The sequence below is a fragment of the Ornithorhynchus anatinus genome, chromosome 19 (genome assembly GCF_004115215.2).
Source record: "Ornithorhynchus anatinus isolate Pmale09 chromosome 19, mOrnAna1.pri.v4, whole genome shotgun sequence".
Lineage (NCBI taxonomy): Eukaryota > Metazoa > Chordata > Mammalia > Monotremata > Ornithorhynchidae > Ornithorhynchus > Ornithorhynchus anatinus.
The window spans coordinates 27,830,408-27,846,350 of record NC_041746.1 but is presented as its reverse complement, the minus strand read 5'-3'; the positions used below and the strand labels follow the sequence as shown (position 1 = coordinate 27,846,350).

Below are 15,943 nucleotides of genomic sequence, written 5' to 3'. Positions count from 1 at the left end.
TTTACTATTTCACCCATTATAGATCCTCAGTAGTAGGCAGTACATCTTGAAATATTTCTGCTTGCTTCTCAAATACTCTAGATACACTCCAGGTATTGGATAAATAATTTATTGCTCACTGATGCTTGACACTCCTCTTAACTTTCTCTGCTGGTTTTCCTGCCACAGTGTGTCCAGGATTCTCCCCTTCCTCTTCATCTAATCAGCTACCTTCAATCATTACCCAGTCCCCTCTGTATCAAAAGAAGTACTTCATGACCATTTTCTTTAATGCAATCATTCAGCTCCCTCCCTCCTACTTAGGCACCCTCTTCTACCATTCAGCATCTCACAGAGAAGCTGTGAGAAGCAGCGTGGCCTGGTGGAAAGAGCACGAGCCTGGAAGCCAGAGGACCTGGGTTCCAGTCCCACCACTTTTCTGCTTTGAGACCTTGGGCAAGTCACTTCACTTTTCTGTCCCTCAGCAACCTCGTCTGTAAAATGGGGATTAAGACTGAGCCCTGTGTGGGAGAGGGACTGTGTCCAACCCAATCATCTTGTATCTACCCCAGCGCAACTGTACAGCGCCTGGCACATAGGTGCTTAACAAATACCATTATTATAATTATTATTATCTCCCATTTTTTGTTCCTCTTCACACCTCTCCCATTTCCAGTCTTTCCCACCTCTGACCCCTTTCACAAACCCTTCCTCCTTTCTGGAACTCCCTCACATTCTTCATGGCTGCCAGACTACTGCTCTCCCCAGCTTCAAAGCCCTTCTGAAATCGCCTTCAGGAGGCTACCTCCAGTCTCATCCCTCCAACTACCTCCTCAGCACTTCTGTATCACTTATGTACTCGCAGCCACCTCTTGCACTTTTATACCCTACTGCTTAAGCACCCAGCCACCTTCCAACTCCCTATTAGTTATAGTTTATTTTAGTGTCAGACCCCCCTGCTAGATTGTAATTTCCTTGAGGGCAGGGATTCTGTCAATTAACTACTGCACTTTCCCAAGCATTTAGCACAGTACTCTACACAGATGCTCAGTAAGTACTGTCAGTTGAACATACTAAAAATGGAGACAGAGGCACAAATAGGAATATAATTGGATTCAGCCATAAGGGCAACCCATAAAAAGAATACTATTGAGAAATATAAAGAAATGGATACTGTTAACTGTACACATGTAAGCAGATGCTCCTTATTGTACAGGTTCAGTGCTTTTAAAGGACCTCACAGAAGAGTTTTCAGTCTGGAGCTGAGCCTTCATGGGGTAATGTAAACTGGATTTTAAGGGTTTTCCCAATTTTACCAAATTTCTAACTTGTGAACGATTTATAACTAAGATTGTGTGATCTTGAGCATGTTACTCAACATCTCTGGACCTCAGTTTAGTTGAGGCACAGTGAGTGAGTTGGCATTAGAGGAGCAGAGTGTGTGGGCTGGGTTGTAGGAGGAGAGCAGCAAGGTGACGTAGGAGGGGGCAAGGTGATTGAGTGCTTTAAAGTGGATGGTAAGGAGTTTCTGTTTGATGTGGAGGTGGATTGGCAACCACTGGAGCTTCTTGAGGAATAGGGAAACATAGCTTGAGTGTTTTTGTAGAAAAATTATCCAGTCCGCAGAGTGAAGTATGGACCAGAGAGGGATAAAGTAGCCTGTTGGTAGTGGCACAGTGCTACCACTAAGGCTAGGCAGCTTGGCTACAGTTGAATGGATGACCCCCTATTTTCAAGGTTGGGTTTTACTACAGGGCAAGTGCAGTTATTTATTAAAATAGCTCCTTTTCCTCTTTACTGGCTTTGTAAGAAAAAAATTTGAGCCCTGCTACCTCGAAAGTGCTAATGAAGACAAAATAGGTGATGTGAGAAGTGAAAGCGTTCTTCCAAAAGAGAGTTATGTGTTTGGCTTCAAGTGAATTCATGACAGAAAAAGGAAAAGGACAAGCACCCACATTTTTTCAAGCAATTTGCTATTATAATAAAACTGATGAAAGAAGCTATTAAATAGTTGTCAAAATCAGATTTTCAGTATGTTTAAGATAAAATATTTTAAACCTTCTGATTTTACATAGCTTTTCTGAGAATCCTTTTTGTAGCCAAGTTTTATGTGGGTGTGTGATGTGTTGTGGAGGAGATCTGTGCTGTCCTGAGTCTAAATTGATAAACATTTTTTAGGTGAAACAAAGATTGCCAGTTGATTAATGGAAAAAAATTCCATGAGAGTTCAGCACTTTCTCATTAATATGCTGTGGGGCTAGAGCATTGATGTCCCTGTACTTTTCCAGAAATCGGAATTTCAAAATGATAGAATTATAGTAATCATAATTAAAGAAGATTAAAGTAATAGCAAAGGCCAGGTAGAATATTTAAGTTTTAGCATGACCACTGGCTCGGGCTTTAACGAGACTTACCTCTTGTCTCATTTTAAACTGGTTGGTATGGACTGCTCTCGGTTAATTCGAAGAAAAGATTTTGATATTCGTTGGACCAGTCTACAGATCTAGATGTGAATCTTTAATAAGTTTCATATAGTTTATATCTGATAGATGCGTTGAAGTAGTATGAGGGGTTTAATAAGAATTTCCATTCTGTGGACTAGGACCCGTGCAGGAATGATGTATATTAATGCTGTATTTGGGCTGTTTCATTATGAACACTGAATGCTGGCCGCCCCTCCTAAAGCATACTTGAAGCCTTATGCTAAATAATATGGAGGGTTTATGTAACTGGCAAATTGGAAAATTGTTCCTTATTGTACAGATTTAATGAAGAAATACCAATCTTATTTATTTGTAATTCTGTCTGTCATAGTGTCCTGCTAGTAAGAAAGAGGCAACCATTCTGTTTCAAAAGGTCTTATGACTGTCAGATAATTATAAAATGATGTTATCTCTTCTGAAAGGTCATACCTATTTATTATAAAATAGGTCTTACTAGCCTCAATGACTTAGCTCCCAAGATTACTGAGAAGCAGTATGACCTACTGGAAGGAGCATGGCCTGGGGAGTCAGAGGACTTGGGTTCTAATCCCTGCTTTGTCAATTGCTTGCTGTGTGACCACGGGCATATCACTTAACTTCTCTGTGCGTCAGTTACCTCATCTGTAAAATGGGGATTAAATTCTTCTCCCTTCCAATTTAGACTATGAACCCCACGTGGGACAGGGACTGTGTCCAACCTGATAAATTTATATCTACACCAGTGCTTAAAACAGTGCTCGGCACACAGTGAATGCTTAGCAAATACTACAAAAAGCAAACTGTAAAACATGCCATTAATTTAGAACAGGTCTCTATACAACTACTGAAACATCTCCTGACTATGTAATTTGAAGCCTGTTTAACAAATTAAACTAGCTACAGCCTTTGCGGAAAGCGTATCTTAGTGTTGGAGATACTCTGCTCCATGATCACAAGCTATCCCCGCTTCCACTCTCAGATGTTTCACCCCAGTGGGCTATTGGGACAGAGGGGACTGGGAGAGAGAGTGGGGATAAAGCAAGAACCATTACCACTCGTACAAAAACAACTCAGGGGCGTGTCCTGATGGTGATCGGACATACCTTTCCTCTCTTAACCATTAATGTCTGAGCAGTGCTCACCCCAGCTGGCAAGAGTCGAGAAAAGGAGGCCGGACTGTATTTTCATGGACAAAATATGCATGGGGTCAGTAAATGAGGGGTATTTATTAAGTGTTTATTGTGTACCCAGCACTATACTAAGCAGTTGGGAGCATACAATACAACAGAGTTGGTGAGCCCATTTCCTTCCCGTAAGCCCACAGACTGTTGTCTCTAGACTGTGCAAGAGATTCTCTACTGAAGACTCACTCTGATGGATTCAGTCTTGCTGTCAGTAGCATCGTGTTCCAACTGGAGGCTCAGTCTAGCATACTGACAGCTAAGTAATTAGACCTAGTCCACCCTGTATATAGTAACTTTTGTTCAGATGAGAAATTTTGGTTGAGGGGTGATTTCCATGCTAACATTAGCAAAAAGAACTATTCTGAGAAGAGTGATACGCTTTTCTCATTGTCGTCATCGTCATCAATGACGTAGTGGGTAGAGCCAGGCCTGAGAGTCAGAAGGTGATGTGTTCTAATCCCTGCTCCTCCACTTGTCTACTCTGAGACCTTGGACAAGTCACTTCATTTCTCTGGGCCTCAGTTACCTCATCTGTAAAATGGCGATTGAGACTATGAGCCCCACATGGGCCAGGGACTGTGTCCTATCCGATTTGCTTATATCCACCCCAGCACTTGACACAGTAGTAAATAACTTATTATTTATTGAGCACTTATCATGTGCAGAGCACTGTACTAAGCACTTGGGAGAGTACAATGCAATAGAGTTGACAGACATGTTCCCTGCCCTCAATGAGTTTACTTTTAGGGGGATAGATGCCAAAGGATGCAAATCCTTTGATGTTAGAGTTTGTAGGATTACAGTTGCTCCAAGAGCTCCTTGCAGAGATTCTTAAACCAAGTCCTTATTGTACCACTGATATGGCAAAATAAATAGAAAGGCATTACTTGCAATCACTGTCACGTGACCACTAGCAATGTCTTTTCCCTACCAACTGGTGCACTCAGAATCTAAAGAAGAGCAGCCATTTAACTTTATTATAGTGAGTCAGAGGGACCCAAAGCTATGCCCAGGGAGGAGTAGGGCATTTCTGATATGGCTAGTAATTGCTTTGAAAAGTGGTCATCAATTATTCAACCATATGTCCACTGGTGTGCATTAAGTTCCTACTGAGAGTGAAGCTCTGTACTTAGATGCCTGACTATATTCCCCACCTCAAGGAGTTTGCAGTCTATTGGGGGAGACTGACAGAAATAATTTATAAATAAAGGTAACTGGAAGTACAGTAATGACATAATAGGAAGTAGTAAAAATATGCCAGGATGAAATAGCTGAATAAATAATTGACTGTGTAAATAATATGTACACATATATATATGTATGTAAGTGCTGAAATTAGGAGTTTTAATACATAACTGAATATTATGAATTGAGTGGGGAAAGCTTCCTGGAGGAGCTGTTATTTTATGAGGGATTTCATGTCCAGTGTATTATCTAAACAGTTCTCTATTGATTACAGTTGTTTCTCTACCTGTAATCTTAGCAACCTGGACCTGGTAAATCACTTAGTTAATAAAATGTTCTTTCTGTAGCAGATTTCATTCTTGTTCTTAAATATTTTTCTTTAATATTTTCCCCATTTCTTGCGAAGTACTTTATATTGCTAAAATTGAAATCATTATTTCATTTTGCTTAATTTGACAGGCTCAGCCAGTTGGAGACTGTGATTTCAACATTCGACTGCAGTGCATAGAACGAGAAATAATATCTCCCCGTCATGAAAAAATGAAGAATGGGCTTATCGACAAAACACAGGAACCATTTAGCGTTCGAAACAAACCATTTTTTGATATCTACGCTTCGAGAAAGGTAAATAGTGTTTTGGTTTATGTTTGAGGTTTTGTACATGTGTGAGAAATATTAGGCAAGGTTATTTCTTTTATGGCAGATGAGTGTATGAGGGTGAGAGGAAGCAAAAGACATGAGTTAGTTTTTCTACCCACTCTCCCTGCATCTTACTTCTGGGTGTCCAGATTTCCTACAGTCATAGCCTTCTCTCAGCTTCATCCCACTTTCTGTCTAGTGGAGATCATCATCCCTTTGATACCTTCCATTCTCACTGCTTTCTCAGTGTGGTGGAGGCAGAGGTTAGCTTTGAACATTCATGCAGCTAGTGATTGTTATCCACCAAGTCTACTGGCCCGTTGAAGGATGTCTCTTATTATCCCCTAAAGCAGAACTTGAAATAGACTCAGCTCTACTGTCACTATATTTTCCTACATACTTCTTTCCCTTTGATAAGGTTGGGATTGTTTGAATCCTTACCACATCCGTAGACGTTTCTCTCACTTGAAAAAGTAGGCCTTTCTGCACATTTGTTTTGTGGTGAAACATTCTGATCTCGTGCCCTTCCTCTCCTCCCCCTGCCACTCCTAATTTAACCAGATTAGAGTACTCCATTTATTTGTAATTAGTGTTACAATGAAAATACTGTAATGATGCATAGCTTCTGCAGAGTTTCTATCCCCAGAATAGAGTTGCAGGCTGTGAAATAATTTGCACTTACTTTTATAACCCTGATTTAGAAACAGTTGTGGCTCTTCAGACCAAAGAAAAAGAATAAAATGATAGTTAAAACTCCATGTCCCCAGTCACCAAGCAAAAAATAAGTGCCTGTTTTTGTTTGTTTGTTTGTTTGGTTTTGCCAGAATGTGATGCAACAGTTTGAGGATGGAAACTAAACTCGTGAATTCTGTTTAGCGGTTGTCAAAAAAAATAAATTGGTGACCCTTTTCTAGATGAACTTGCTACTTGTCAGTGCAGAATATCAAGCAGAGATAAATCTTCAACAACTAGTTATGTTGTTAAGAACTCATTTCAATAGAAAACAATATTACCAGGATTGGAGATGTGATATTTACAGCAATTGTTCTGTTCTTATTACAAATGCATTAATACAGGACATAAGCTTTAGCACAGAACTGAATAAAGAAAATCGATATTCAGGTACATGGCTTTAGCATACTGAGCCTCTTGTAAATAAATCCTCCCTTTTGCATGAGATGCTAATGATTCTGCTAATGATGATTGAGTTGAACTGGCCTGTACATGGTATTTTTGACAGGTGCATTGTCTGGAGCCATCTGAAGACCTTGGTTTACAATTTAGAGCAGGGAAACTGCCTCCATAGTCATAGAAAGCAAAGCAGAATCTTTCAAGAAGTGATGTAAAAATTACATATAATCATTAGTGATATTATTAATAAGTAATAATCATTGTGGTACTTAAGTACTTACATTGTATCAAACACTTAAGTAGATAAAAGTTAATCAGGTCCCATACAGGACCCACTGTCTAAGTTGTGGGGAGAGCAGGTATTGAATCCCCATTTTTGCAGTTGAGGCATGATAAGTTAAGTGATTTGCTCTAGTTTACTCAGCAGGTAGGTGGTGGAGCTGGGATTAGAACCCAGATCCTCTAGCTCACAGGTCTGGCTCTTGCCACCAAACCACGCTGCTTCTCCTTACTAGGCTGTTTACTGTGTGTCAAGCTCTGCAGAAATACGGCATAGTCAGATCATTTATAGTCCCTGTGTCATGTGGGGCTTACAAGAGACAGGGGGACATAGATCTTGTCCCCATTTTATAAAGGAGAAATCTGAGGATCAATGAGATCAAATTACTTGCCCATAGTTATAGAGCAAGATAATAGCAAAGCGGAGCCTAGAATCAAGGTCTCCCTTTGACTTTGAGGCCCGTGCTCTTTCCATTGTTTCGGAAGCCAGTTAATGCCAAAAAGTCTCAGTTAAGAGAAAAAGTTTACACATCATCGTATTAAGTAAGCAGTGTTAGCATGCCATATCAGTGCATAGAATTGATTAAAATTTTGCATGCATCCAAAGACTTCCCAAATTTTCATGGCTTTCTTTCCAGTGATAAAAATAATCATGCTTAGATGTTATACTTGTATTTTTTTTGGAAGGAGCTGTATCCAGTTCTCCTTTTTCAGAACACCTTGTGCATTATTGAGCACCTCTTTATTATGCATCACTGTACATGGCTTATTAATTAGAGGTAATTATAATATGTGAAATGACTTCTTGCCTTTCTCAGGAATCCCTTGCTAGTTATGCAAATGTTAATAATTTTCCACCAGAAGTGAATCCATGTTAGCTTTTACTCTGAAAATTTTTCTTTTCTAAAAAATTCAGTAGCAGTGGTTTCCTGCTTTTTTCAGAGACATATTTATCGACAGCAGTTTTAGAAAGAATTGCAAAGGTTAACATATTTTGATGTAAATGTTAGTGGCCATTTCCAGGGTAATAAAAAAGCCTAAATCATTTTCTTTTTGATACCAGTTAAACCTTGTCTGCAACTCTGGATTTTCATTTGAATTTCTATCTATTCCACATTCATGATAGTTATAGCCTGAAACATTTTTTGTAGGGCAGTCTCAGGAGAGGTAATGATAGATGCAGTTTACAGTTTATCGGTTGTACGTGGTGGGCATACAAATTAAGGTCAAGATCAAGAGAGAAGCAGCATTGCCTAATGGATAGAGCACAAGCCTGGGGGTCAGAAAGACCTGGGTTCTAATCCCAGCTCCACCACTTGTCTGTTGTGGGACTTGGGGCAAGTCACTTGATTTTTCTGTGTCTGTTACCTCATCTATAAAATGGGGACTAAGACTGTGACTCCCATTTGGGACAGGGACTATGTCCAACATGATTAGCTTGTATCTACCCCAGCTGTTAGTACAGTGCCATTAAAAAAAGATCAAAATGTTGAATATTAGTGGGGAAAGTGGATTGGACTATCTTGGGAAACCATCCAGAGAAAAATGAAAAAGATGGGATAAGAAATTCTGAGAAAGGGACCCAGATCCTTAGACAAGTGTAAGGAAACGAGGAATACCATGGTGGAGGAAAAGATCTTTGGTAAAAGAGATGGTCAGTGAGCATGAATATGGAATATCAAGGTTGGACTGTCAGTTCACTGGCAAAGGCACATTGCCTAAGAGTGACTAGAAAGGAAGAGAAGAATAGAGAGAGATGAAAATGAGAGGAAATGGGGAAGTGAGTAAGAAGAGGCAGTGATGGTCAATATCCATTGACCAGATATCCTTCATTAGGTGGGGTATTTCTGAAATCTTGACCACTGCCCAACCACTCAAATTATGTCTGCATGAGTGATGAGCAGTGAGGAAAACTGCTCAATGCAAGTGCTGGTGGTTGGAAAAAGCAACTGTGAAGAAGCAAGTCTGCTCCTCCTCCTCCCTCAGTACTGCCCTTTGGGAGGCAACACAGACAAGGACACTTAGTAGCAGGTGTGCCACTGCGTTGAAAAATCACCCAGGTCGGAGAGCAGCTAGGCTTTAGTTTGTCACCTGATGGTTCCAATACAGTTGACCGTTTTGTGGGCACACGGCTCTGTTGCCCTCTCTTTTTTTAATGATATTTGTTAAGCGCTTACTATTGCCAGGCACTGTACTGGGCACTGGGATAGATACAGCTAATCAGGTTGGACACAGTCCATGGCTCACATAGGGCTCAGTCTCAATCCCCATTTTGTAGATGAGGTTAACTGAGGCACAGAGATGTTAAGTGACTTGCTGCTTACCTCCTCTTCTGCCTCTCCCTCCCCCAGTCTCTCTTCCACTGTCTTGTGTGTAGATTTTGGTAGAGACACCATGAGTAGATTAATTGGAGAATTTTGATAGAAGCTGGTTAATGTGTAAGACTTCAAATAGGCAGTAAATATACTTGAAATATTTTCAGATGAAGAATGAGAGAATGTTTCTGAAAAAAGAGAGGAAAAAGTCAAGAGGCAGAGGCAGAAACCTGGCGAGGGAGACAAGCTTATGAGTCAAGGGTTTGGAGATAGACGTCATTTGGTGTATGGTGGTCATCAGACACCCAGAAAACACAATGGAGTATGGGACTGTCCAGAGGGGAAAAGAGCGGTCTTATGATTTTGATCTTGTGTGAGAAAAGATGTGGCCAAATCTGCACACCTGCTAGTACCAGACTTAAGTTTAAAGGAATTGAAATTCATTTTATCATTTCATTATCAATGTGTATTAAATGCCCACTATATGCAGAATACTGTACTTCGGAGCATAACATAACAGTGAAAGTTATGGTCTCTGCCTATGAGATCACATTCTGAGATGAAATTAACTTGTGGTTTATGCACTGCAGAGTGGTCCAGGGGATAAAGCCCGGGCCTGGGAATCAGGGGACCCGGGTTCTAATCCCAGCTCTGCCATTTATCCACTGCTTCTCTGTGCCTCAGTTACCTCATCCGCAAAATCAATCAATTGTATTTATTGAGCACTGTATGCAGAGCACTGTGCTAAACACTTGGGAGAGTACAGTATAACAGAGTTGGTAAATACGTTCCCTTTCCGTAATGAAAATGGAGATTAAGACTGTGAGCTGCATGTGGGACATGGATGGTGTCCAACCTGATTAGTGGATATCTACCCCAGTGCTTTATACAATACCCGGCATGCAGTAAGTGCTTAATACGTACCATAAAAAACTGCTGCCAGTAAATAAATGTCCTTTGGGGGTCTGAGACAGCTATATGGAGCACCTTTTTGTGTAGTTCATGAAAGAAGATAGTAAATTACTTTTCTTTGTTTTTTCATCTATTAAAACAAAGTCTAGGTGATTGTATTTCTTTTATCTTGCCTGTTGTGACCACAAGGAAATCTTGGGTTTGTTTTGTTTCAAGCTGTGGGATTTTAGGTTTATTTTAGGTTGAGATGATTAGGTTTTAATTGTTTCTTTTTTCCTATGTACCTCCTCCATCTGTCCCATTCCATTAAAATACTTTTGAAAGATGAGTAGTGAAGGAATATCCATTTGGAAAAAAGTTAGCCTGAGGGAGAGATCTTAAAACCTGAGTGATTATAGACTAGTCACTGCTAGTCATAGGGTGTTGCTGTGGAAGAGGAGTGCTTATAATTCTTGTCTTTGCCACCGGGCTTGGGTAAATTTGTGATATTGGTATGGGGTAGATAGATTGTAATCCAATTTCAAAGCAAGCATAGATCATTTCCTTGCCAGTGTTTGGGTAAAGGCATTTGACAAAGACATTTCCAGCTGAGAACAAATGCAGAATTGTTTGCAATGATTTGCTTTTTCTGCTACTTAGGAAGTCTTGAAAATGTTGCCGAATGGTGCGAACTTATTAGTATCACTTTTAATGTTATGTACATCTCATTCAATTTGACTTTATAGATACCTCCTTGTAGGGTCATTCATATTCTCTCTGCCTCTCCTTCTTCCTCTCCCTGTCTTTCACTATCCCTGATTTTTTCAGGAAATGGAATGTGGCATGTTTTGTTTTCTATAGTTAATTATATGGAATGTATGAAGTTTTAATAAAAGGTGGTAAATTAAAAAAGAATTTTAAAATGACATTAAAAAGTTTAAATCACTGAAGCAGAGATTCCTAATTTTATTCTTTATCTGTAGCTCATCAAACATTCCCTCCCTATTTGTGTTGGATTCTTTGCACAAATATTCCTTCATTTCCTAATGCTTTCCTTTGTTTTTTCCAAATATACTTTAATTGCTCAAATAGGAGTGAGCCATAAAAACCAATATCCAAGATATCAAGATCTTGTGAATATAAATCATTTAAAAAATAGTATAACTTTATAAACTGTTAAAAGTCTACTTTGAAAATATTGGATTGGGGTAGAAAAAGATGTCAAAATTTTAAAGTCTGACACATTAATGACCAGGATTGTGTGATAGTTAAATTTAAAAATGTTATCGAATATATGTAAAGCAGATTTAAGGCTAGAAATTGACACCGTTATTACAGTTTTTCATAGTCGGTAATCTCAAGCTTTAATTTTCTATCATCTACTTATTCTCTTCGCATATTATCATTTGTTTCTCTAAATTGACTCTTCACTGGCAGATCCCACTAGCTCTAGTCATTTGTTCTTTCATAAAAGATTAAGAAAATCAGAGTGATGCTTAATAAAAAATACCTTAATTGCCTTTGTTGAGCTGAACATTAAGATTTATTGTACCAGGAAACTTCTCTTGTGACTATAAATCCTTTTCCTTGAAACACGAAGTCATTATACGTGTTGTCAAATATGTTCTGAGTGTTTTTATAAAAGATTCATGACCACAATGGAGGAAATTTCCATATATTTACCAAGTTTAGGATTTTTTTTAATTTAAAAAATTAACATTCAGAAGAGGAGATAGAATTATAGTGTGGAAAAAATAATTATTGACCTCAAAGTTAATTGGGATGCAGTCATTTTGCATAGGTAATCCAATTGACGAATTGTTCCAGACCTCAGAGGTATTGAACTTGGAGGAGGTCAATAAAGGAATAGAACTGACATACCACCTGACTATTTTTGGCCAGTGAGGAAGTGGGATGGCCTTCTAGTGTTTAACTGTTACCAATGTGAGCCAATAATTTGATCTGAATGTCTCAACTATGATGTTTATCAGGACATTAAAATGAAAGGCTGCAATTAAGTATCAGCATCTGCCCTTTCCAGTTGCACAGAGAATTAAGTGAACCAATTAAGAGTTCATCTATTGTTCACTGCTGGAATGATAGAGGACAGTTAGTTTCAGCACATTCATGAATTTTAAATGTTGACACCGGTTCAAACAGGATTTTTTGCAGTAGCTCATCAAAATTAAGTTTAATTTAAAATCTGCATTCTCTGTTGTGCTTTTCTGTTAATACAAAATGGAGCATTTTCCACCAACCAGGCATTTTAGTTTTGGATTTCCCCCCAGAACTGAAATTCAGGTTATTTGTTGAATGCTTGTTATAGCATCATTGTCATTGCCATCGATTTTGCAAAAGATTGTGTTGGTCAGTTTCCATCACTATTTGAATATTATGGAATTTTGTTCTGAAATGTGGTACAGTTGTCCACCAGGGCTCCTTTTAATGTTTCTTTAATGTTACTCTTCAAGGACTGTCATAATCATGCCTTCTTAGTCATTTTGGGTTCTCCCTTTGTCTGAAAGCATCTTCCTCCTCCTCCAAATCCTTGTTAGATTTTTATCTATTTTTCTGATTCCCAAATATTGCATTGCCTTGAATTTATCTGTGGTGCAGAGATACATTTCTACAGCTCAAACTCAGTGTCTCACAATTTGTTTTGGATTCAGTGGGGGTTTTTTTCTGCCTCCAACAGAAAAATACGTGACAGCCATATTTATTTAGTGCTTGGGAGAGTACAGTGCAAGAGAGTGGTAGACACTTTCCCTACCAACAAGGAGCTTGCCTAATGAAAATCATCCATGTTTTCTCCGGTCTCTCTCTGAATCCCTTCTCGTACAACTCTACAGCAAAACCCCCTGCATCGGCTCTAATTTTGTAAAGTTTGGTTAGTGCAGCCTACTGAATGAATGGCTTAACCGTAGTCCACCCAAAACTATGTGCAGTTTTTTTGGTCGCCTGAATGCTGTTGTCTTTATAATTTTCTTTATCTGCTGCTTTAACCACAATACTAGGCTAACTCTTTACTATCCACCATTATATTCTTCATGAAATTTAAATTTCAGCTAATTATTTGAAAGCCGATTACTCATTTTGTGGATTATCCATGGCTTTTTGACATCCTCTTCCTGACTGCCTTTATTATGGCCATTTCACTGATCATTAGTTCTTCCACAGGGGGAAAGAAAAGGATATGAAAATCAGTTTGGCTGATTTTGTATCTGCTTTTAGCAGCTTTAGTTAAGGTCTCGATGATATAATTTTAAAAGTAATGAAGTAGAAAGCATAGGGCTACTTTTTATTTTGCTCAAAATTTAGCATGATGTGCTTCTTCAATAAAAATCTACTAATGGGTCAATAAGAGTGGGATCCCAATATAAACAAGCCTGATCCAAAATAGTGTTAAAAGCTCTAAATGTCTGACTGCTTAGGACTCTCTGCAAGTGATTAATAAGTGCCAATAATGAGTGAGTCGAGTGATTGAGAATTATTTCTGGCAATGTCCTTGAAACCTTTCATTCAAAGTAAAGTGTTATATGTATTTATCTCTCTAAAATTGGAAATAGATGTGCTACTTAGTTCGAAGAAAAACTTCTGATTCCGAGTTGGCTACACAATTAACTGATTTAATTTTTGGTGCCTAAAGAAAGCCCTTTTTCAAAGATACCAGGAGATTTCCCTAAAGCTAGGTGGGGGACCAGAACTTCTCCATGGCCACTCCATTAGCAAAGTCTCCAGGAGCATAGGCTGGGACTCAGAGGACCTAAGTGGTATTCCTGGCTTTGCCTTTGCTTGCTGTCTGCCCTTGGACAAGGTACTTAATTCCTTTGTGACTCCATTGTAAGCCATGGCATGGAAATTCTTCCATTTATGTTAGTGTAAGGTCGGAGGGTCAGAAGGGTACCCCGAATGAGGGGAAAATTAAGAGGTGAACAGAGGAGGACCTGTGGTTGCTGTCTTGCCTGAGTTGGGACAGGAGATGAAATCCATTCTGTGCCCAGCAAGCCACATAAATCATTGACAGTTCATTAACTAAGGTTCAATTGATAACCTAAATTGTATTCCTCTTAAGGGCAGGCCCTGGGTCATTTTCCTTACTTTATGTTCCCAAGGACCAAGCACAATGCTCCATGTGCAGTAAGTGCTCAGTAAATACCAATTATTTCAACAGCCCAATTGGAGTCACAACCAGTCATCGATAACTTGTACCTCTGCTCGTTCATTTGCATAGGCCCAGCCGCAGTTCTGACTTTAACGTTAAGGCTAATAGTTGTAAGATTACTCTTGAAGTTTGGTTGATTTTGATTTTTGGAAAAAATGGCAGTTGGAAATTGTCACTTATAACTTTATATTTTGTTTAAGGTGACTACTGAGTCTATTTTTTAAAGTGACATTTCCCTTGGGCTAAAAATGATTTCCTTTTTTACAAATAAAGTGAATAACATCATGAAAACACTGTCATTCAACACGAAACTTTGCCCTACATTTATTAATATTTTAATTTAGTGCTAAGGTCCCCTGAAACTGGTAATACTTCTTATATATAGGTTTTGCATTACAAGTGTGTTTATCTCTTTTTGTGTCTTGTATTTTATCTAGCTTCAGTGTCTTAAGTAATGTCAATCCGTGAGTTCGGGTTTTAGAAAAGCAATGTTTGGATGGCAGGAACTGTATTAGTGCTTGGCTCGTATGGTGGCAATATCTTTTATAGCTTGTCAGCTTAGCAGTGCATCTGAAACTTCTTAATACGTTTTGATGCAACAGTAAAAAATAAAATGAGAAAATGTTTATTTGAAATCCCTAGTGGTGTAAATGTTTCCTTGAACACCAGTATTGTTTGCTTTGTAAGTCATTAAGTTTTTTAAGTAAAAAAGACTTAATATTTTTTCGGGGAAATAGTATGGTCAAATTTAAATCTCCGTGATAAAATTGAAATGAATCAAAACCCAAAATCACTTTCAGCAAATGAGAGGTGACTAATATTCTGAATTTGGTTAATTCTGTGAATTGTAGATAATCACCTGTTACTTAATTACTTGTATTTATTATTCCATAACAGTAATAATGTCATAGTTTTTTTTATTTTATAACTGGAATAAGGGATTAGATCTTAGAATTATTTCCCACATGTCCATATTTGTGGAGGGAGATTTTTCTTAATAATCTGTAATGAAAATATGTTTTTAACCATCAAATTTTGATCCTTTGTAAAGTTGTGGTGATCTTTTTAACCTTTTGATCTTGGGGTTATTTGATCTGATAATATGTAAAAATAGATTGGATTTAAAAAAAATATAATCAGAGTCATCAAATTTGTTCGCTACACAAAGTATCCGATCCGGAGCAAGAGAAACTAGGTCAGGGACATTAAGGGAATAGGGTTGTTAGTGCCACTGTAAACCTGCTTTAGAATAAATAGTACCAAATGTAGATTGAACAAATCACCTTTTGTCAAAAGCCTTTTTCTGTTTCCTAAGAAACCTGAGAGTGAAATTCAGAGCATAGTTAGGTTTCTAATAACCTAAATACTATTCTCTTGTGGAGAAAAGAAATAGATTAGGAAATAGAATAAAACTGTGTTTATTAGTCATTTACAGGATAACTGACTTAACTGCAGGAAAATCACAGGGTCACCTTTTTTTCTTTTGGAAAACATCTGCACTACCATATAGACAGAGTCACAGTTTTTATTTTCTCTCCTATAACTGGAATATTTGTGGTATCATAGCCAAAAGGTTGCATTTTGGATGAACTTTCACATTGGGTGTCAGAATTACCAATTGCCAAACATTGAACAATTTTTTCAGATTTGACATGTTTTGTATGTCCTAAAAATGAATCAAGGACACCATCTAGCTGAGGGGTGTTAATGTTGGCT

The 15,943-nt window shown here is 38.4% G+C and overlaps 1 protein-coding gene across 2 annotated transcripts in view; it reads left to right on the top strand.

The window, feature by feature from the left end:
- Positions 1–15,943, top strand: part of RNGTT (RNA guanylyltransferase and 5'-phosphatase) — a 229,558-nt gene that overhangs the window by 78,703 nt on the left and 134,912 nt on the right. For both annotated transcript variants that reach the window (XM_029047073.1, XM_029047074.1), the window contains exon 11: positions 5,270–5,434. In XM_029047073.1, coding sequence (XP_028902906.1) covers positions 5,270–5,434 — 165 coding nt within the window. The remainder of the gene's footprint in view (positions 1–5,269; positions 5,435–15,943) is intronic.